The sequence below is a fragment of the Neoarius graeffei genome, chromosome 8, assembly GCF_027579695.1.
Source record: "Neoarius graeffei isolate fNeoGra1 chromosome 8, fNeoGra1.pri, whole genome shotgun sequence".
Classification (NCBI taxonomy): domain Eukaryota; kingdom Metazoa; phylum Chordata; class Actinopteri; order Siluriformes; family Ariidae; genus Neoarius; species Neoarius graeffei.
This window is the reverse complement of record NC_083576.1, coordinates 65,532,397-65,555,035: the sequence shown is the minus strand read 5'-3', so window position 1 is coordinate 65,555,035 and position 22,639 is coordinate 65,532,397. Positions and strand designations below refer to the sequence as shown.

General features: G+C 41.2%; 2 protein-coding genes across 3 annotated transcripts in view; both read right to left on the bottom strand.

Moving 5' to 3' along the window:
* Window positions 1-2,259: 2,259 nt before the first annotated feature.
* Window positions 2,260-8,405, bottom strand: tmem216 (transmembrane protein 216). Of its 2 annotated transcripts, XM_060928037.1 has the most exons (6): window positions 7,387-8,405; window positions 6,910-6,923; window positions 6,691-6,784; window positions 5,213-5,305; window positions 4,888-5,089; window positions 2,260-4,661 (listed from the first exon to the last, which is right to left on the bottom strand). In XM_060928037.1, exons 1-6 carry the CDS (start codon window positions 7,514-7,516, stop codon window positions 4,646-4,648), a joined length of 549 nt encoding a protein of 182 aa, XP_060784020.1. In that variant the 5' UTR covers window positions 7,517-8,405; the 3' UTR covers window positions 2,260-4,645. The 2 variants fall into 2 exon arrangements, with proteins under 2 accessions (XP_060784020.1, XP_060784021.1); XM_060928038.1 differs by lacking the exon at window positions 5,213-5,305.
* Window positions 8,406-11,060: 2,655 nt separating this feature from the next.
* LOC132890795 (matrin-3-like) overlaps window positions 11,061-22,639 on the bottom strand; it is a 47,936-nt gene continuing 36,357 nt past the window's right edge. Inside the window, exons 18-22 of the mRNA XM_060928036.1 lie at window positions 20,026-20,159; window positions 18,383-18,440; window positions 11,870-11,954; window positions 11,645-11,766; window positions 11,061-11,509 (exon numbers count right to left, since the gene is read on the bottom strand). Coding sequence (XP_060784019.1) covers window positions 11,468-11,509; window positions 11,645-11,766; window positions 11,870-11,954; window positions 18,383-18,440; window positions 20,026-20,159 — 441 coding nt within the window. The 3' untranslated portion in view covers window positions 11,061-11,467. The remainder of the gene's footprint in view (window positions 11,510-11,644; window positions 11,767-11,869; window positions 11,955-18,382; window positions 18,441-20,025; window positions 20,160-22,639) is intronic.

Sequence of the window (22,639 nt, the reverse complement as noted above, 5' to 3'; positions counted from 1 at the left end):
GATAACCGGAGCACCCAGAGGAAACCCATGCAGGCACGGGGAGAACATGCAAACTCCACACAAAAAGGCCCCAGTCAGCCACTGGGCTCAAACCCAGAACCTTCTTGCTGTGAGGCAACAGTGCTAACCACTGCGCCGCTTAAGGCCCGTCATTGTTTAAAGCAATTTAAAATTCTACATAGATTACATAACCTAAGGTGAAATTACATAAGATATTTTCAGAGATATCACCCCTATGTAAGAAATGTGGCTCCATAGAAGCTACCTTACGTCATGCTGTATGTCCCAAATTACAAGAATCCATCCATCCATCCATTATCTGTAACCGCTTATCCTGTGCAGGGTCGCAGGCAAGCTGGAGCCTATCCCAGCTGACTATGGGCGAGAGGTGGGGTACACCCTGGACAAGTCGCCAGATCATTGCTGGGCTGACACATAGACTCTACGGTCAATTTAGAGCTACCAATTAGCCTAACCTGCATGTCTTTGGGGGAAACCGGAGCACCCGGAGGAAACCCATGCAGACACGGGGAGAACATGCAAACTCCACACAGAAAGGCCCTCATCGACCACTGGGCTCAAACCCAAAACCTTCTTGCTGTGAGGTGACAGTGCTAACCACTACACCACCGTGCCACCCTTATGGTGTTATTACCGAAAAAAAAGAAAAAAACTTACTATTTTGGAAAAAGAAAGAGGTTCCCTCACTGAAGCATTGGCTGACAGAATTAACAGATACTCTTCACCGAGAGTAATTTTCTCTGTTGTAATGTTATGTTGAAAGACAGGTTTCGGGAGTTTGAAAAAGTCTGGCAACCTTTGATCTCTCATCTTGAAGGAGAAACCAATTGAGACGCAATCAAGAATGCACTTCAGGGGGATAGGGGCTTCTTGGGGTTCTTACTCGTGTGTTTGCTGTTTGGCTAACAGTTCTGTAAATTGTCTTGTGCATGTCATTGTGTGCTGGCTTGTATAAACTCTGTATGTTTATACTTAAAGAAATGTCATGCAAAATCACCTGATGAATGAGATGTTTCTCAATAAATATGTTTGAACCAACAAGTTTTTTTTTTAAAGTGTTTAATTTTTAAGGACTCAGTCATTAAGGCAAGACACTTCAGGTATAGCAGACAATTTTAACAAACTGCATCCAATTCTCTTGAGAGTCTTACTCTTGAAAGACTTTTTTTTGCATTTATTAAGTATGCCAAATAGAAAAAAAACTAATTTACAGAAACAAATGTCAAATTGAGAAAAATTTCAGGAATTTTTTAAAAACAATATTAATGATCAACTGGCAGAGATTAGTATTGTTTAAAAAATTTCCCTGTTCACCTCACTTTATATCCATCCATCCATTATCTATACCGCTTATCTGCCAAGGTTCTGAGGGAAGCTGGAGCCAATCCTAGCTGACGTTGGGCAAAACGTGGGGTTCACCCTGGGCAGGTCTCCAATCTATCGCAGGGCTAACACAGAGACAAACAACCCTTCACACCTATGGGCAATTTAGAGTAGCCAGTTGACCTAATCTGCTTGTGTTTGGACTGTGAGAGAAACCGGAGCACCCAGAGGAAACCCACACAGGCACGGTGAGAACATGCAAACTCTGCACAGAAAGGCTCCAGTTGGACATGAGGTTTAAACCCAGAACCTTCTTCTTGTGAGGCGACAGTGCTAAGCACTGCATCACCATACTGCTGCTTTACATTCACAAATTATTATTTGTATAATTATATCAAATCTGAGCAGCACGGTGGTGTAGTGGTTAGCGCTGTCGCGTCACAGCAAGAAGGTCCGGGTTCGAGCCCCGTGGCCGGCGAGGGCCTTTCTGTGCGGGGTTTGCATGTTCTTCCCGTGTCCGCGTGGGTTTCCTCCGGGTGCTCCGGTTTCCCCCACAGTCCAAAGACATGCAGGTTAGGTTAACTGGTGACTCTAAATTGACCGTGAGTGTGAATGGTTGTCTGTGTCTATGTGTCAGCCCTGTGATGACCTGGCGACTTGTCCAGGGTGTACCCCACCTTTCACCCGTAGTCAGTTGGGATAGGCTCCAGCTTGCCTGCGACCCTGTAGGACAGGATAAAGCGGCTAGAGATAATGAGATGAGATTAATTTATTTTCAATTTTGTATTATAAGTTGTTTATACTAATTTTTATCAGATTGTTCCCTTTGATAATTTCTCTGTTCTTCCTAATATTTAATATGATGATAACATGATGATGTTGCCATATTGGTTTTGTATATTTGTAGTTTGTCAATAAAGTGTTACTAAAAAAAAGTTTTGCAAACCTAAAACAGGAAACTTTTCCTATAGACCCAATTTCAGTGACATCATATTTATGTCAGCAACCATGGCTACCTTTGTCCTGGGGGACACGCAAACTTTGTTTACATCCTGCTCACATACTGAAGAGAAGTGAAGATGTCTGGCATCCATCATCCAAAGAAAATTACAGCTAAAAAAGCTCTACTACCAGATTACTTGGATAATCTAAGTCAGAAAGAAGCAAAGGATAGATACAGGTGGAAATTAGAGTTTATTGGTGGTTATGAGCAATACAAAATTCCTCGAAAAGATTGGAGTGATGATTTAGATTTGTGGCCTTGCGTTACCTACATAGATGTTGGATTGTACCTTCTCTTTTCTAAGAGTCCCTACATAGAAGAAGAGTTAAAAAAAAAAAACTACAAAAGCTTAGCTTGCTACCAAAACTTCATGAATGGCTGGGTCAGGGAAGTGCTTGTTAAAACATTTGATGAAAATCGACTAGTAATTGGAAAGGTAAGCTTGTCAATTGCGTTACTGATTGTCAATTGTTGTTGGCTTTGTCTCAAGTTTATCTTGTCCCCAGGTCTAAATTTTTCTAAATATTCTATTCCAGGTTCACTACTCACAAAAAATAACTGAAAACCTTTCACTCCATGGATTATCAGTGAAGAAAATGGCAAGATTGTGGCCGCACACTGTGACTGTATTACAAGCCTTGGAGAGAGCTGTTCTCACATAGCCTCATTGTTGTGGGCTGTCGAAGTTGGAGTGAAACAAAGGGATTCACTGACAGTCACAGATAAAAAGGCGGACTGGGTTCTTCCTCCTATTGTGGAAAACATCTCCTAATCTCGGATCGGAGATATTTTCTTTATAAGGAAATGCCTAGGTCACATTCCTAAGCTACAAACAGAAGTTCAGGACAAAGTTCCACCCCCTACTGCATCAGAGTTATTCTCTTTTTTTCTCAGACATCCACTCATCCAGTAAATCCAAACCAGTACTCCTATCCTTAATCAACCCGTTTTCAGATCACTATGTTCCAAGAATCCTTAGCCCTGACCAACCAACAGTCCTGTCTGAGTGCTTTGACTAGGAATTGGGCCCAAGGGGTCGCCAGTTTGAGTCCCGGGACTGGCAAGAAAAAAATGTAAGGGGTGTTGAGTGAATGAACAAGACTCTCCCCTCCCTCTGTATCATGGCTGAAGTGCCCTTGAGCAAGGCACCTAACCCCCAACTGCTCCCCAGGTGCTGTAGCAGAGCTGCCCATTGCTCTGTGTGTGTTGACTGCTTCAGATGGGTTAAATGCAGAGAAGGCATTTCATTGTGCTTAAGTCTGTGCTTAATTGTACGTATGTGAAATAAAGGTTTCTTGCTTCTTGAATTGTTAACCGCTGACTATTCTGCAATTGAATCAGTAGCCAACCAGACGCTGTCTCTTTATACAGTAACTAAAGATCAGAAAAGGGCAGTGGAGGAAAAACAAGACTGGAACAAGAACTTGGTTCTATAGGGTATACATGTGTAAATCATGTAAAGCTAAGACATGCTTCAGTAAACATCCATCCATTATCTGTAGCCGCTTTATCCTGTTCTACAGGGTCACAGGCAAGCTGGAGCCTATCCCAGCTGACTACGGGTGAAAGGCGGGGTACACCCTGGACAAGTCGCCAGGTCATCACAGGGCTGACACAGAGACAAACAACCATTCACACTCACATTCACACCTACGGTCAATTTAGAGTCACCAGTTAACCTAGCCTGCATGTCTTTGGACTGTGGGGGAAACCGGAGCACCCGGAGGAAACCCACGCAGACACGGGGAGAACATGCAAACTCCGCACAGAAAGGCCCTCGCCGGCCACGGGGCTCGAACCCAGGAACTTCTTGCTGTGAGGCGACAGTGCTAACCACTACACCACCGTGCTGCCCCCTCAGTAAACAATAAAACAAAAATAACCCAACAAGTGAACTTGAACTCCATCAATTAACACAATCAAAGCAATGTAGAAGGAAATTATGTTTAGTAAAAATATTTTCCATTTATTTAAAAAAAATGCGTTTCGTACTATCAAAATACAAAAAAACTCTAATCAAATACAAAACAAAGACACAATGGCAGAAATGACTGCAATAAAAAAAGGTTTGTGGCAATATTGAACAAGATGAAATATTGAAGTACTTCATCTCTATGCATTTAAAGTTGGACTTGTCTGATTGTGATCTCAGTTGGTGTTAAAAGAGGATGAGAAGTGCAGTAAGTCGTGCAGATCCACACAATATTGAGAAACATTGCCATGTTGAAAACTGGATACCACACAAGAATACGGGATATTCTTGTTCTAACAAATATTTCCTTGTCTTCATAAACATCTTCAATAAACACTGGCCCTGAAAGAATGAAAAGGAAGATAATCAAACAGCAAAGATTAAAACGTCAGAATAACTTTAAAAAAATGGTCCAGATACTGGATGCATATGAATCTAACACCCCTCCAAATGAACAAATTATTTAAATTACATGGTAATTCACCTAGTCAAGATTCACTAATGTGCAAAAATGCTTTTATTTGTCAAAGAAAATAGATGCTAAACTCACAAACAATATAAAATTTACCTGGAAAAAGCTGCAATGGTTATTAGAGCCAGAACCAGCTCTAAAGTGTAGAAGCAGAGTAAGATAGCATTGAGGATAAATTCAAGACGCAGTATAAAAGTCTGCAGGAGCAGATAGTAGACGCTTATTACTGTGCATGGCACCAAGACACCGACACTAACGATGAGGATCAGCGTGCTCTCACACAGGTTCCCCTTCCAGCCTGAAAAAGGAGGCGTTCCAAATCAGAATTTCAATATCCATATCAACTAAAGTCAAAATTGCTACAAAGCATGTGAAATGCTTATCCGTGATTTAATAAATCTCAGCATTATTTTACACTGACCATAAAATAGTCGCAGGGCTTCAAGACCGAGATAGAGAAACAACAGAACAATATCCAGTATAAGATTGGCCTGAGAGTACGGAAGCAAGATTCCTGAAGAGGTAATTAATCATAAACATCAATATTTAACATTAATATTCATCACTTGGTCAATTTCAATGGTGCAAATGTACATAAAATTGAGTCCATTCACACAATAAAATAAGTACAAGGTCCATAATGTAAAACCTGCTTCACATACAATACCAGTAAAAAGTTTGAACACACCTTCTAATTCAATGCGTTTTCTTTATTTTTATTAATTAAAAGTCACTTCAGCGGCATGGTGGTGTAGTGGTTAGCACTGTTGCCTCTCAGCAAGAAGGTTTTAGGTTCAAGCCCAGTAGCCGACAGGGCCTTTTAGTGTGTCGTGTTTGCATGTTGTCTGCGTGGGTTTCCTCCCACAGTCTAAAGATATGTGGATTAGGTCAATTGGCTACTGTAAATTGCCCATAGGTGTGAATGCGTATCCACCACCAGATGAGGGTTTGGGTCCGTCTGGTGTGCTATAATCACCCAAGAAAATTCAGGGAAGCTGGTTGATAACTTCCTGGATCACCAATCCTCAACTGTGAGGATGGTGACAGACAGACAGAAAAGTCACTTCATGTCTGAAAGTAATGATGGTCTGTCATTTCTCTTTACTGAGTTGAGCAGTTCTTGACATAATATGGATTACTAGGGTTGTGGAATAGGGCTATTAACTATATTTTTATTGTTATTTACTGTTTGATCTCAAACGCATTAAGAAGGCAAGAAATTAGACTAATTAACTTTTGACGAGGCACAACTGTTAATTGAAAAGCATTCCAGGTGACTACCTCATGAAGCTGGTTAAGATAATGCCAATAGTGTACAAAGCATCATCAAGGTAAATGGTGGCTACTTTGAAGAATCTAAAATATGAAACATTTTGGGGTTTTTTGACATTTTTTTTGTTTACCACATAATTCCATATGCCATTTCATAGTTTGATGTCTTCAATATTGTTCTACAATGTAGAAAGTAGTCAAAATACAGAAAAACCTATGAATGAATCGGTGTGTCCAAATTTTTGACTGGTACTGTACATACACTTAGTTTCCAGTTTATTAGGGATTACTATCTTGTAGATATGCCACTGGCATATCTGTGGGGGAAACCGGAGCACCCGGAGGAATCCCACGCGGACACGGGGAGAACATGCAAACTCCACACAGAAAGGCCCTCGCTGGCCACGGGGCTCGAACCCGGACCTTCTTGCTGTGAGGCGACAGTGCTAACCACTACACCACCGTGCCGTGGGGGTGGGTGGGGTTGGTGGTGAGTATAATAAGAGCAAATAAGTGAGCATACAAGATAAGTGTACCTAATAAACTGCCAAACTGAGTGTCTAGTTCATTTCACATTCAAAATTCAGAAATAGGAAATGTGCAAAAGGTGAAATCATGATCATTTACCTTTATAGATAAACATTAGAATTTCAGCTATAAAGAAGGCAGCAAAATACCAGACATTCAAATAAAACAGGACCTGCAGGGGCATGGAGGACAACTGACATTTTGTTAAGAAGGTTAATATCAAAATGGGGATTTTGCTAAAACACTCTAGACGTTAACATAATGAAAGATTAAAGTACAGAAAGGGGAGCCGGAGTTAATATTGTATTGAAAGGATACAATGGGGTGCCGTCCTACAAAAGGAAAAAAAAAAAAGATGGTTATAATCTTGCTTCACATTAACTAATGGTGCATATGCTGAAATTAGAGACATGAATAAACAACTGAGGTTATGCAGATGGTTAGTTTGCAGCCCATAACCTGTTAAATTGGGGATGATAAAATCATTGAACAAATTTCACAATCCACACATACAACAGTTGCCTGGGGTAAAGCATATACCTTTATTTTATTTTTTTTTAAAGGATAAAAGCTCTATAATTACTTGAGCAAAACTAAGTACAACGATAACTACACAGATAACCAAGTTATTTTAATATCAAGAACAACACCATATCTTAACAAAAACAAACCACCACCATCTGTGTTTTACTTGACATCCACAATAAAAGTAAATACAAGCAACAGCCTTGTATAATTTTGTTAGCAAAACACATCAGTTACAGGTAATGATTTAATTCTTTACAAGCGTCTTACCGTGGGCCGCCATATTGGAATACCATGGAGACGGCGTCGCATTATGGAAACGACTGTTACTTCTTCTCCAATCAAAATTCGTGAAATATACATGTGACTTAGGTCCAATCAGAAGCCAGCGGACGGGCATGCGCAGTAAAATGAGCACAAGGTACAAAGCGATGACAAGGCAGTTTTCTTGTAGAATGGAGCTCCTTATGTTTCAAACGGAGCCAAATGAGAGTTAAACTACATGTATGTGGTTTTGTATCAATTATTTTTACACTCATTTTTATAGATATTTTCCCCTGACAGGTGAAATTGCTATGAACACTGGATGAAAGAGTAGAGATGGTGCTTCTTGGTACTGTCATCAGTTCCTGACCTCCCCAACACCCTGCATCATCTCTTACACTTTTACACACACTACGGTTCAAAAGTTTGGGGTCACTTTGAAATGTCCTTATTTTTGAAAGAAAAGCACTGTTCTTTTCAATGAAGATCACTTTAAACTAATCAGAAATCCACTCTATACATTGCTAATGTGGTAAATGACTATTCTAGCTGCAAATGTCTGGTTTTTGGTGCAATATCTCCATAGGTGTATAGAGGCCCATTTCCAGCAACTATCACTCCAGTGTTCTAATGGTACAATGTGTTTGCTCATTGCCTCAGACGGCTAATGGATGATTAGAAAACCCTTGTACAATCATGTTAGCACAACTGAAAACAGTTGAGCTCTTTAGAGAAGCTATAAAACTGACCTTCCTGTGAGCAGATTGAGTTTCTGGAGCATCACATTTGTGGGGTCGATTAAATGCTCAAAATGGCCAGAAAAATGTCTTGACTATATTTTCTATTCGTTTTACAACTTATGGTGGTAAATAAAAGTGTGACTTTTCATGGAAAACACAAAATTCTCTGGGTGACCCCAAACTTTTGAACGGTATTGTAAAGCAACACCCAAGTCTCCATTCATCCCATTTTTAACACTAGTTCTATCCAGAAATGTATCCATCTTATCTACAGTGGTGCTTGAAAGTTTGTGAACCCCTTAGAATTTTCTATATTTCTGCATAAATATGACCCAAAACATCATCAGATTTTCACACAAGTCTTAAAAGTAGATAAAGAGAACCCAGTTAAACAAATCAGACAAACATATTATACTTGGTCATTTATTTATTGAGGAAAATGATCCAATATTACATATCTGTGAGTGGCAAAAGTATGTGAACCTTTGCTTTCAGTATCTGGTGTGACCCCCTTGTGCAGCAATAACTGCAACTAAACGTTTCCGGTAACTGTTGATCAGTCCTGCACACCGGCTTGGAGGAATTTTAGCCCATTCGTCCGTACAGAACAGCTTCAACTCTGGGATGTTGGTGGGTTTCCTCACATCAACTGCTTGCTTCAGGTCCTTCCACAACATTTCCATTGGATTAAGGTCAGGACTTTGACTTGGCCATTCCAAAACATTAACTTTATTATTCTTTAACCATTCTTTGGTAGAACGACTTGTGTGCTTAGGGTCGTTTTCTTGCTGCATGACCCACCTTCTCTCGAGATTCAGTTCATGGACAGATGTCCTGACATTTTCCTTTAGAATTCACTGGTATAATTCAGAATTCATTGTTCCATTAATGATGGCAAGCTGTCCTGGCCCAGATGCAGCAAAACAGGCCCAAACCATGATACTACCACCACCATGTTTCACAGATGGGAGAAGGTTCTTATGCTGGAATGCAGTATTTTCCTTTCTCCAAATATAACACTTCTCATTTAAACCAAAAAGTTCCATTTTGGTCTCATCCATCCACAAAACATTTTTCCAATAGCCTTCTGGCTTGTCCATGTGATCTTTAGCAAACTGCAGACAAGCAGCAATGTTCTTTTTGGAGAGCAGTGGCTTTCTCCTTGCAACCCTGCCATGCACACCATTATTGTTCAGTGTTCTCCTGATGGTGGACTCATGAACATTAGCCAATGTGAGAGAGGCCTTCAGTTGCTTAGAAGTTACCCTGGGGTCCTTTGTGACCTTGCCAACTATTACACGCCTTGCTCTTGGAGTGATCTTTGTTGGTCGACCACTCCTGGGGAGGGTAACAATGGTCTTGAATTTCCTCCATTTGTACACAATTTGTCTGACTGTGGATTGGTGGAGCCCAAACTCTTTAGAGATGGTTTTGTAACCTTTTCCAGCCTGATGAGCATCAACAACGCTTTTTCTGAGGTCCTCAGCAATCTCCTTTGTTCGTGCCATAATACACTTCCACAAACGTGTTGTGAAGATCAGACTTTGATAGATCCCTGTTCTTTAAATAAAACAGGGTGCCCACTCACACCTGATTGTCATCCCATTGATTGAAAACACCTGACTAATTTCACCTTCAAATTAACTGCTAATCCTAGAGGTTCACATACTTTTGCCACTCACAGATATGTAATATTTAATAATTTCCCTCAATAAATAAATGACCAAGTATAATATTTTTGTCTCATTTGTTTAACTGGGTTCTCTTTATCTAGTTTTAGGACTTGTGTGAAAATCTGATATTTTAGGTCATATTTATGCAGAAATACAGAAAATTCTAAAGGGTTCACAAACTTTCAAGCATTATTGTATTCATTCTCATACTATTTCTTAACAACCGAGTTATTTTATGGTAGCATACAGTTTTAGAACTGTAGGTCTCTCATTCTTGTTTTTGCGAGAAAGTTCACTACATGCACACTTATAATTTAGTGTGTGTATATATATATTTAGTAATTTAGTGTAGCCAATCCTTCTACCTGCATGTTTTAGAAAACTGGTAGGAAACCAGAGAACCCAGGTAGAATCCCACATGGACACTGGGGGAAGAAGAAGCAGCTGCTTTTATTTGTCACATGAACACAAGCACAGTGAAATTCCTCCTCAGCGTTTAACCCATCTGAAGCAGTGAACACACGCATGCAAGGAGCGCACACACATACCCAGAACAGTGGGCAGCTATGCTACAGCACCTGAGGAGCAGTTGGGGGATAGGTGCCTTGCTCAAGGGCAATTAAGCCATGATTCAGAGGGAGGGGGGCGGCCCGGTGGTGTAGTGGTTAGCGCTGTCGCCTCACAGCAAGAAGGTCCTGGGTTCGAGCCCCGTGGCCGGCGAGGGCCTTTCTGTGCGGAGTTTGCATGTTCTCCCCATGTCCGCGTGGGTTTCCTCCGGGTGCTCCGGTTTCCCCCACAGTCCAAAGACATGCAGGTTAGGTTAACTGGTGACTCTAAATTGACCGTAGGTGTGAATGTGAGTGTGAATGGTTGTCTGTGTCTTTGTGTCAGCCCTGTGATGACCTGGCGACTTGTCCAGGGTGTACCCCGCCTTTCGCCCGTAGTCAGCTGGGATAGGCTCCAGCTTGCCTGCGACCCTGTAGAAGGATAAAGCGGCTAGAGATAATGAGATGAGATGAGACAGAGGGAGGGGAGTTGTTCATTCATTCAACCCTCACATTTTTCCTGCCGGCCCCTAGAATCAAACCGGCAACACTTTAGCCTTCAGGCCATGGCTGCCCCAAGACAGACAGTATCAAACCGAGGACCCTCCGGCTGTGAGCCTACTACATTACCATGCTGCCCCTATAGTATTGTAACTAATAACATTTTTCACACAGTTTCTGCAATTAATTTGTGTTCTCAAACAGAAAGACATGCACATACATAAACCAGGCAAACATGGTTTAATACACATTTAAAAGTCTATCAATTTCAATATGCCATTTTATTCAGTTGGATATTGCTGTTAAAGCATTTCAACAACAAATTCAGCTGACCTTGATACATCCTTGGCATACAATGAATAAAATGAACCTATAAAAACTGTTCTATTATTAAAACAAATCAAACAATTATGCTAACAGGACAGCATATGACGACAAAAAGAGACATCTGTTTATATTTTCTGTACCAACTGGAACAACCACAAGCCTTTCCAGTCAGGCCCCCTGACAGGTTGTGTACCCCGCCCCAGAGTGTTTATCATTTGGCTCAGGGTCAGAGGGGGACTGAATCCCTCTGCACCCCTTGAAACTGTCCCCTTTCTGTTACAGCCATACAGTTATGTACACATTACTTTTTATTTTCCACAGAGCCACTTCTTTCCTTGTGTTCCTAAGAGTAAGAAAAGATAAAAAGAATCAATACAAAAGGAGTACATTTCTGGGAAGAAGAGGAAAAAAAAAGTCACAGGAAAGTTATAATTTAGAGAAAACTAGTTAAAACAAGCAAAAACACCTGAATGTTTACCTTCACTTTCTCATGGTGTGATGGACTTTTGCAGTGTTCATCTTTTGCTTCCTCTTCAGTGGCAAAGATGACATTGCACAGGTGACAGAAGTAGCCCACTACAGGTCGGACAAACTCTGTTCCTGTGAACAAAATACCAGAATTTGATTCTATGAAGTAGTACACCAATACTTCCCGGACCATACAGCACAATGCAACAGCAGAAAAGAATACTGCATCACTTACCTACTTGCTCATCTGTTTTGAGAGATTCATTTGAAGACACTGTGTTACCATTTACTGCATCACTCTGCTGCTCATTATTGGACTCCTACAACAAGAACATAAGGTGCAATAGTTAAGCCTTGGTCACAACCGGCCGTACGTGCTCCTACGGCCGGTCTACGTGCAAAAAACGCACGGAGCGCACGCGTGAAATGCACGGAGGGCGCGCGTGTGACGTGCTGATTTTCGAGCTGGAGACTGGCCGCAGACCAGCCACAGAGGTTCTTTGTCATGTCAAACAAACTCTACGGGCGCTTACGATTTTTTCAGGTTGCAAGACAAACTTACGGCCAACGTGCGTCTTTCTCCATGAACAAAAAAAAAAACGCAGCGATTTGGGAAACGGCAAAAATCGCACGGCCAAAAAAAATTGTACGTCCGGTTGTGACCTAGGCTATAGCTCTATATATATATATATATATATATATATATATATATATATATATATATTTAAAAAAAAAACTATAAACAGCAATAAGGCATAATAAATGAAACACTCAATATTTGGTGTGAGACGATCTTTTGTTTAAAAAAAACCCCCTAAGAACAGTAGTCTCAGGTACAGTGAGTGCAGTTTTATAAGGAAATGAGCTGTAGGTTTTTCTGAGCATCTTACAGAACCAGCCACAGTTCTTCTGGACACTTTCGCTACGTTCACACTGCAAGGCTTAATGCTCAATTCCGATTTTTTTGTGAAATCTGATTTTTTTGTGAGGTCGTTCACATTAACAAATATATGCAACTTGTATGTGATCCTCAGTATGAACGAAAAGCGACCTAAAAGTGTTCCGCATGCGCATTGCAGGATACGACGACGTCACACGCAGTGAGCATGGCCAGTGTTTACGGAAGTAAAACCGCCCGGTTGCAGTATGACCCATCCAATCTAGCTTGAATAGCTGCATCCCCCCAAATGGAAATCAGCTCCCTAACCTCTGCGTCCTTCCATTGAGAAGATTCAGAACCTTCACAGCCCAAAGCGTCCCTCGCATTGATGTCATGCGCAGGGGCGCAGATGCGTTTTTTGAACTGGGGGGGACAAAAAACTGGGAGGGGGGGGGGGGGGGGGGGGACAAAGCTGCCAGCAAACCAACCCCAACCCCGATATGCCTGTCAAACTTGTTGTGGGTTACCATAGCAACCAAGCTCGAGCTCGCAAGCTGTGCAGTCTGCGCAGCTCAACCAACCGAATATCAGTCTTTGTTTTGTTTTATGTGAATTGTTGCAACTATGTATACACTGCTGTGCACCTCAATAAACCGAATGGTAATTAGTCTTTTGATTTTTCCGTGAGGTTTGCCTTATGCAAAGAAAGACAGCATAGACGTTTTTTCCTCCCTATAAGTGGGGGGGACCGAGCGAGGTGAATTTAAATCTGGGTGGGACGAATCCCACCCGTCCCACCCTCTATCTGCGCCCGTGATTATGCGCCATGTTGTTGTAACTTTTTTTGAGAGACCCGCCGCCTACTTCAGCGCAGAATAGTGACGTTTGTGGCTTGTTGATGACGTGTAAGTCGGATGAATGCGACCTGGCGGTTAAGACTGAAGTCGCATATGAAAAGAGCGGCTAGGAATCGGAATTAGGACCACATATCCAAACGGCCTGGGTCGGACTTGAAAAAATCAGATCTGTGTCGTTCATATTGTCAATAAAAGATCGGATACAGGTCACATATGGGCGAAAAGATCGGATTTGAGTCACTTCAGCCTGCAGTGTGAACGTAGCCTTTGTCACACTTGCTTCATAATTTTGCACCAAAACCCAGCAGCCTTCATTATGTTTTCTTTTTTAATCTGAAAAGTGATCTCTTATGTAATATGCTGCTCAGATACAAACATTTTTTTCTGTAACACTTAATTTTGTGCTGGAAAACGAACGTTTGGAACTCTAAAATGTTTTTGTACTGACTCAATGTAGAAATCATCAAATAGAAATCTATAACAAAAAAGTTTATATGGAAAAAAGTGGGTCGAAGACTGTGCACAGTACTGTGTGGACACACACTATGTGCCTGTATATATATGTGTGTGTGTGTGTGTGTGTGTGTGTGTATATATATTATAAATAGCAATATATTTATTTAGAATTAATTTTTGGGAGAGAAAATGGAATTACAGGAGTTTCAACAAATAAACATGATGCATTTGGGCAGTAACTGGAGAATTATACTAGTGCTGCTGTCATTATACAACTGAAGACAATATATGTGCTCTAACCACATCTACCATACTTCTGTATTTATTCTTTAATTTATTCACCAAGCTCAGGGATCTGAGGCGTTTTATTCCATACATAAAACAGTTAATTTCTAAGAAACATTGAGTCCAAGTGTGTATTGTGACTAACCAAGGAGAAAACAATCTTCTAGCAACTCTGCAATGCGGCAGTGAAGATGTGAAAAACATTCAATTCTTTTCCCTTTTGATCAAATGCTTTCTACCTTTACATACAGTGGGCTTGGAAAGTATTTAGACCCTTTAGAAATGGTTTTATAGCCTCGTTCCTTGAACTTCAAGGCTTGGTTTTGGGTCGGACATGCACTGTGAATTGTGTGATCTTATACACACAGGCGTGCCTTTCTAAGGCCCTGTTCACACCTTGCACTGCAACATGTGTCCTGGGTGATCAGGTGACAAACGGACAGCTCTAAGTAACGTATGTCAGTTCACACCTGGCATTAGACTGCGTCTCCATATGCAACTCAAATGACCAGTTGTGATCGGATCTCACTTCCCCGCTCTATATGCAAATAAATATGTACATTACTTCCATTTGCAAAGACCATTTGTGTTTGTTGTTTTTTTTTTTTAACCCGCAGGAGGCAGCAATACACTTCCTGTGCCTAATCTGCTGGACATTAAAAGAAAATCAAAACTTAATATAGGACACTGTTGGTGTGTGAAGGAGTACATACATCCGCTTATGCGGAAGACATTAGTTGAGTAGGCCCTGGACGCATTCAGGTGCACACTGCAAAAAAAAACAAAAACAAAAAACCTTATATACATGGTCCAGACTACCTCTGAATGTGGTCCTAGTGATTGGATCACAATGTGTCTTTGGGACGCATTTGACCCAGTTCACACCTGTACTTGGACCCGACCATTTGTGACCTCATCATCCATGATGCATGTTAATGCCAGCCGTGAACAGTCAAATCATCAACTGAATTTGCCACAGGTGGACGCCAGGAAAGTTCAAGAGAGATCAAGAAAATCAAAGCAAACAGGAGGCAACTTCGCTCAATTTGGAATGCTTTAGAATGCTTGGAATGCCCCCCCCCCCTTTCTTTGCTCCATGTAGCTCCACGGTCGTTTTGAGCCATTTTGACGTTTTATTTACAGCTGGAAAGCACGGGCGTATTGCCGGAAGAAGTAGGAATGGTTCATTGCGCATGCGCATTATATTTGTCTGAATACCCAACTAAAGCTGTGTTCACATATATACCGGTACGATAGTGGTATAACTGTATCGATACAAAGTATACCGGTACAGTTTAGTGCATCTGTCCAAACTAGCAAGAAATGTTTGCGGTTTTCTTTCACGGTAGTTGAAGTGCGCGTGCGCGAAATGTTTCCGTGGTAATATGGCGGATGAAATAACGCGCGTGCTTTTTGTTGTCAATGTACAGTCTGTATTTCTGGTGGTCATTTATTCAGTCGAATCGTATAAAACGCGCAAGGCAGTTGAGAAAGAAAGAAAACGAATCTCCCTTTCTCCCCCCTCACTTTCTCCCTCTTCCTCTCCCCCCTTTCTCTCCCTTTTGTCCTCTTCCTCCTTTCTTCCTCCCTCTTTTCCCCTCCCACACTTTCTTTGCTCCATGTAGCTCCATGGTCGTTTTGAGCCATTTTGACGTTTTATTTACAGCTGGAAAGCATGGCCGTATTGCCGGAAGAAGTAGGAATGGTTCTTTGTGCATGCGCATTATATTTGTATCGATACAGAACCGCTTCATCTGTCCACACTACAGTGAAGCGCTACAGTACCGATACTGTACCGGTACGAAACCCATACATTTGTGGGTTTCGTACCGACACAGTTATACCGCTACAGTACCTGTATAATTGCTAGTGTGGACAGGCGTTGCGGTACGAAAGTAGCAGCATATCGGTACAAAATCCCTAGTGTGGACAGGGTATATGAGATACTTCAATTTTTGATTTTTATTACATTTGCAAGAATTTCTAAAAACATACATTTGTTTTGTCATTATGGATTATTGTGTGTAGCTTAATTTCCAGCAAGTAGAATCTTCAACAATTTGTATGCCAGAAATACCCTTAAATTATACTTTAGGAACAGGAAGGAATCTACTGAAGAAAAGATATTTCAGAAACTTGATCTTGACCCTGTTTAGATCAACTCCAAAATCTAATATTGGAATATTGTACTAATGAGAATCTTGGACATATGGATGGATGGATGGATGGATGGATGGATGGATGGATGGACAGAGCTACTGACAGACTGATGGCAAACATCATAGACAAAAAAAAAAGTAAATAATATTTCTGTATGACAAACAGGAAGGTAACTCTGGAAGAAAAACTATTTCAGATCTTGCTGCGACGTTCACCCCATTCTGATAAATTCCAAAATCTAATCAGTTCCTCTGCTGGTTACAATGATTAATTACATACCAGAATGTTAAGGACGTAGTCACTCATCTGGCCAAAACAGCTCTCATCTGGCTCAAAACAACCATGACTACCAAAACCTTAAACAGAACTGAAATGTGACAATGCGAGAGCGGACCAACCTCCACGACAAATTGTTTACAACAGGAAAAACAACAAAGGACTACATTTTGTTCCCCAAGAGAAGATCTAGTCAAAACATCAATCAGAACTGAATTCACATGATAAATGAGAGAGGAGATTCAATTCTAGTCAGGAGAAAATTTAAGTTGACCTAATTTGTGAGCAAAAAAAAAAAAAAAAAAAATTGACAATACAATGACCAAGTTTTGCGCAGAAGGTCTCATCTCATTATCCGTAGCCGCTTTATCCTGTTCTACAGGGTCGCAGGCAAGCTGGAGCCTATCCCAGCTGACTACGGGCGAAAGGCGGGGTACACCCTGGACAAGTCGCCAGGTCATCACAGGGCTGACACATAGACACAGACAACCATTCACACTCACATTCACACCTACGGTCAATTTAGAGTCACCAGTTAACCTAACCTGCATGTCTTTGGACTGTGGGGGAAACCGGAGCACCCGGAGGAAACCCACGCGGACACGGGGAGAACATGCAAACTCCGCACAGAAAGGCCCTCGCCGGCCACGGGGCTCGAACCCGGACCTTCTTGCTGTGAGGCGACAGCGCTAACCACTACACCACCGTGCCGCCCTGTGCAGAAGGTCTAATTCTTTCAAATAAAACAATAAGAACTGAAATCCATGGAGAACTGAGGGAAGACACACGATTTAACGGAAAATAAACAAAGTTGTAAACAAATTGTTTACGACAAGAAAATCACCAACCAACCAACCAAGTCTTGTTCCCCGAGGGAAGATCTACCCAAAACATCAATCAGAAATCAGGTGAGAACTGCGAGAGGAGATAGAATTCTAATGAGAAGTCCCAAAATTCATGAAGTTGACCAATTAGCAGTTCGTTAGCAAAAATTTGACAATACCGTACAATGACCAATGACTAGGTCTTTCAAACGAAACAGTCAGAACTAAAATTCATTGAGAATAAAGGGAGGAGATACAATTGAACTGAAAATAAAAACAGTTGTAAACAAATTGTTTACAACAGAAAAAACATCAACAAACAAATGACCAAGTTTTGTTCCTCAAGGGAAGATTGTTTTTAGTCAATCAGAACTGGAATTGGATGAGAAATGAGAGAGAAGATAAAATTCTAGTGAGAGGCCTGGAAAATTCATTAATTTGGCCCAATTATTACCAACTCGTTAGCAAAAAAAATATTGAGAAAACAATGACCAAGTTTTGTACAGAGCAATTAGCTCTTTCAAACAAAAACAATCGGAATAGAAATCTGTGGAGAATTGATGGAGGAGATACGATTTAACTGAATCGTGGACGACAGACGGATGATGGACGCCACTCCATGACAATAGCCCATTGGCCTTATGAGCTAATAAATCCTACAAACATTTCAATCACTCAAACAGGTGCCAGCTTGCCTGCGACCCTGTAGAACAGGATAAGTGGCTACAGATAATGGATGGATATCACACGAACAAGAATTTTAGATGGACACCCCCCCCCAATTTGGCGATGGCCAAAATTGTAGCTAGCTAAACTGTTTGTGAACATGAAAGTTCATGAGGAACACCGGGAATGTGAAAGTACCATCTTTCTATGACAAACAGGAAAGAATGTATTGATTCCATTTTAAAAGAAGTCTATGACACAGAAAAAAGTTCCAAATCCACTGTATAAAGTTACATTTTGATCTAAAGGCATACCATGTGTCCTTGACTGGGAGCTGAACTCACCTTCGATATTTCTCCTTCTCTGATCTCATCATCCTCATCATCAGAATCAACACTAAACCTAGACAAAGACCAGAACAAGCAAGATTAAACTTTATCCTAAGGAGAAATGGTCAGCTGTGCCAAGATGTGACCCTTAAACTTTTGCATTATGCACCGTGAGGTTAAAGGGATAGTTCGGGATTTTTGACATGAATCTGTATGGCATCCCCATCAATAGTGTCGTGCAAACACACTGACTTACCCCCGACAGCATCCTGTGAGTCCAGTTCTTGTCCAGTTTTGGTCCAGACGAAAGTAGTCCGGCAAGTTTGTTGGGGTCACGAAAGTAAAACGTTTTTCGTCTCAAAAAACAGTACGTGTTCAAAAGAGTGATATATTTGCATCACAAAACCGTTGCCAAATAACAAGTCAGACCTCGAAATCGCTTGGCGCTATTTTCTCTCCCTTCTTATCACTGCGCGCTGCCGCCAGGTGACAGCCACGGCTGTTTCATTCATTGTTTACTGCTAGCAAAGTTAGCGACAACATGTCTGACTACGACAGCGACGTTGAAAACATTGGCTTCATCTCACAGCCAAAGGGATATCTTTATGAACCCGAATATACAGATGAAGAAATTCGCCAGATGGAGTTAGAACGGGCAGAGAGAGAAAGGGTGGACAGAGAAGTGGAAGAAGGTGCAGCTGGAGCTGCGAGACACCGGGTGACCGACAAATGGTGGTGTACTTGTTCCAAATGTGAAGTAATGCAGACAGAGGTGGCGTGCTACTGCTGCCACGAATGGGATCTCATCATGCCACAGATGCAAGACCTTTCAATTGACGAGGAGGCCAGCGTGCCAGCTGCTGTCTGCATCACAAACCACACTGACTTCCCTGCACTCCTGAATGTTGGTGTCTTGCAGACGTTTTTCCACATTCCTAAAATTAACTGGAAGAAGCGTCCCAGGCCAGCTGGACCCGATGGTCAGTTGTCTTCAGATTCAGCCACATCTTTGTTGCTACAGCCTGGATAGTTGCCAGTGCGCACCATTTTCACAAATATATTATTATAGAAGGTGATAAATTTGTCGCTGTTCTTGCTCTCAAATTAGCTTGTTAGCGCCGCTGATCTGAACTCCTAATCACTGCCAAACAATGGGAAAGGTGTTGATTCCTGCGCAGATGTCAACATGACAGCGCGCAGTGATACCGAGGGAGAGAAAATATAGCGCCAAATAATTGCGAGGTCTGACTTTTTATTTGGCAACGGTTTTGTGATGCAAATATATCACTCTTTTGAACACATACTGTTTTGAGAAGAAAAACGTTTTACTTTCGTGACCCCAACAAACTTGCCGGACTACTTTCGTCTGGACCAAAACTAGACAAGAACTGGACTCACAGGATGCTGTCGGGGGTAAGTCAGTGTATTTGCACGACACTATTGACGGGGATGCCATACAGATTCATGTCAAAAATCCTGAACTATTGCTTTAAAAAAGTCATTTAATAAACATGGGTCAAATATTTTAACGGGTCGCAAGGTATTGATATTACATTCCCTTGTTAGCCCTCTCCTTCAAGCATGTTTGTTCATGTCAAAAATGTCTCATGAATACTCCTACTTGCAGTTATATAGGATTAATATACTTAAATAATTACCCTTCTTCTGGTAGTTGGCAGTATTTCTCCGACACCTTAATCTTCAAGATGTGACCGCGGAGTACAATATCTTGATTTTTAGAATCAGAGGCAACTCTCTCAGCATCAGATGCCAACAGCATCTCAACAAACCCCTATAAGAAAAATTAGCTTAAACAACCAATTTAGTCGTGAAAATAGTGAATAAAATTATAGGAGACTTTTCAACTAATTCAATTACTTTAAAAAAAAAAAAGTGTTAAAATAAATCTCTTGATCCATTTCCTGGTGGAGAGAGAGAGAGAGAAAAACCCACTCAAGATTGTGTACCAGAGGCCCAAAAAAAGTCTGTTATTTAAATACATCTTACACCAAAGCACAGCTGAATTCATGGACCTGATGGTCAGAAGGTGCTGCTTTATTTTCTCTGACAGTAGTGTTTTCGTGTTAAGAGACAATTTCTCAGTAGTACAAGCGGTCTTTTTTTTTGTCTTATTAACAGATAAAAGAGGACTGGTGAGGGAAAAACTGTTTATAACTGATACAATGTAAGTGATAATAGAAAGTGACCTGCTTTGGAGATGTTCCACAACATTAAACATAAACTGAAAGTATGACATTCTTTAATTAATAGAAGAATCACTGGCAAATTGCTGTGGAATAAAACAAATACAAAACACTTCAGCATGTGCTGTTATTTGAAAATAAGATTGAGTTGATTATTTTCCTATAACAGCACATCCCGTCATGCTTTAGTCCAGTTAAGGTATTAGGCAGAGACCCGTCCACCCGTAAATTTGACGGGCGATTGCCGATTTCAACGGGCAAGTATACACACAGACGGATACTGAAACGGACGATAATGCCGAAAATTTTCGCACATGAATACTCCCACATGTCATCCGATAAATCCAGTTATGTTCCGCCCACACACGGACTGGCCATCGGGAGTAGCGGGAGTTTTCCCGGTGGGCTGGTGGTTCAGCGTGGGCCGGCGGAGAAAAAAAAAAAAAAAAAACAGTTGCGCGCTGGCCTTTAATATGATAAGCAATGTTAACAGTTTCTTTAACAAACTGTTAACATTGCTTATTACAGTTGCGCGCTGGCCTTTAATATGATAAGCAATGTTAACAGCTTCTTTAACAAACTGTTAACATTGCTTATTACAGTTGCGCGCTGGCCTTTAATATGATAAGCAATGTTAACAGTTTGTTAAAGAAACTGTTAACATTGCTTATCATATTAAAGGCCAGCGCGCAACTGTTTGTTTTTTTTTTTTTTTCTCCGCTGGCCCACACTGAACCACCGGCCCACTGGGAAAACTCCCGCTACTCCCGATGGCCAGTCCGTGTGTGGTTCCGCCATCATTTACAAATCGTAAGAAACACAGTTTAATACGAAAAATACTGAAAACTTGAAATGAAAAATCAGAATATTTCATCGTTTCCGCCATTTTGGCCCGCACTGAATCTTGTAACATGCGGACTGAATAAATCGCGAATTCTGATTGGTCGAAAATTGCCAAACACCCTGCGTTGTAGTTTCCTCTTTCTTGGCGGGAGAACCGCATTTTTTTTTGCTGACTCACTCTTCTGGATCAAGATGAATCCCAACAAACGCCCCAAATTGAATGTGACAAAAACTGATTCGTTTTTCCACAAAAAGACAGAAAAGGTATGTGTGATACATTGATTAACAAGGGGGTTTCATTGGGGTATGGTAAAATAGAATACTGTTGGGTTTTTTTTTTATTAAATACTGTAACTAGATCAAAAGATTATATACAATTCATTGTTGTTTATTTTCTTTTCACTTTTGTTACCAAATCAAACACCATACATACATCTGATACATTCAGGAGTGAAACTGAAAAAAATACAAAGTAAAAATATGCAATATTTCTGATCAAAAATTACACGCCATTTCACCCTGAAAATGTCCTAGAATGCAGGAAATGAAGTCTAAATTTCAAAAATTTTCTGGGGGGGCATGCCCCCAGACCCCCCTAGAGGGACTTCGCGCCTGCGGCGCTCGTCTTCGCACCTGCGGCGCTTATCAGGATTATATAAAATATTATTTTTGACTGGTAAATTTCTTTTTCTGCCTAATACCCTAAGTCCAGTGATTCTCAAACTGTGGTACGCGGGCTCCATTCTAGTGGTATGCCAAAGAATCACTTAAATATCTCATCTCATCTCATTCTCTGTAGCTGCTTTATCCTTCTACAGGGTCGCAGGCAAGCTGGAGCCTATACCAGCTGACTACGGGCGAAAGGCGGGGTACACCCTGGACAAGTCGCTAGGTCATCACAGGGCTGACACATAGACACAGACAACCATTCACACCTACGGTCAATTTAGAGTCACGAGTTAACCTGACCTGCATGTCTTTGGACTGTGGGGGAAACCGGAGCACCCGGAGGAAACCCACGCGGATACGGGGAGAACATGCAAACTCCACACAGAAAGGCCCTCGCCGGCCCCGGGGCTCGAACCCAGGACCTTCTTGCTGTGAGGCGACAGCGCTAACCACTACACCACCGTGCCGCCCCTTAATTAAATATAAATAAAATAAAAAAAAATAAAATAAAACGTGAAATACTATCCATAATATCCGAATGGATGAAAATATCTTA

Coding starts and splice junctions, on each gene's coding strand:
- tmem216 (XM_060928037.1), bottom strand. CDS start 7,516: ATGCCCGTCCGCTGGCTTCTGATTGGACCTAAGTCACATGTATATTTC. Junction 5,306..6,690: donor TCTAATGTTTATCTATAAAG/GTAAATGATCAT, acceptor TTACCTCTTCAG/GAATCTTGCTTCCGTACTCT. Junction 5,090..5,212: donor AGCCCTGCGACTATTTTATG/GTCAGTGTAAAA, acceptor CTCCTTTTTCAG/GCTGGAAGGGGAACCTGTGT.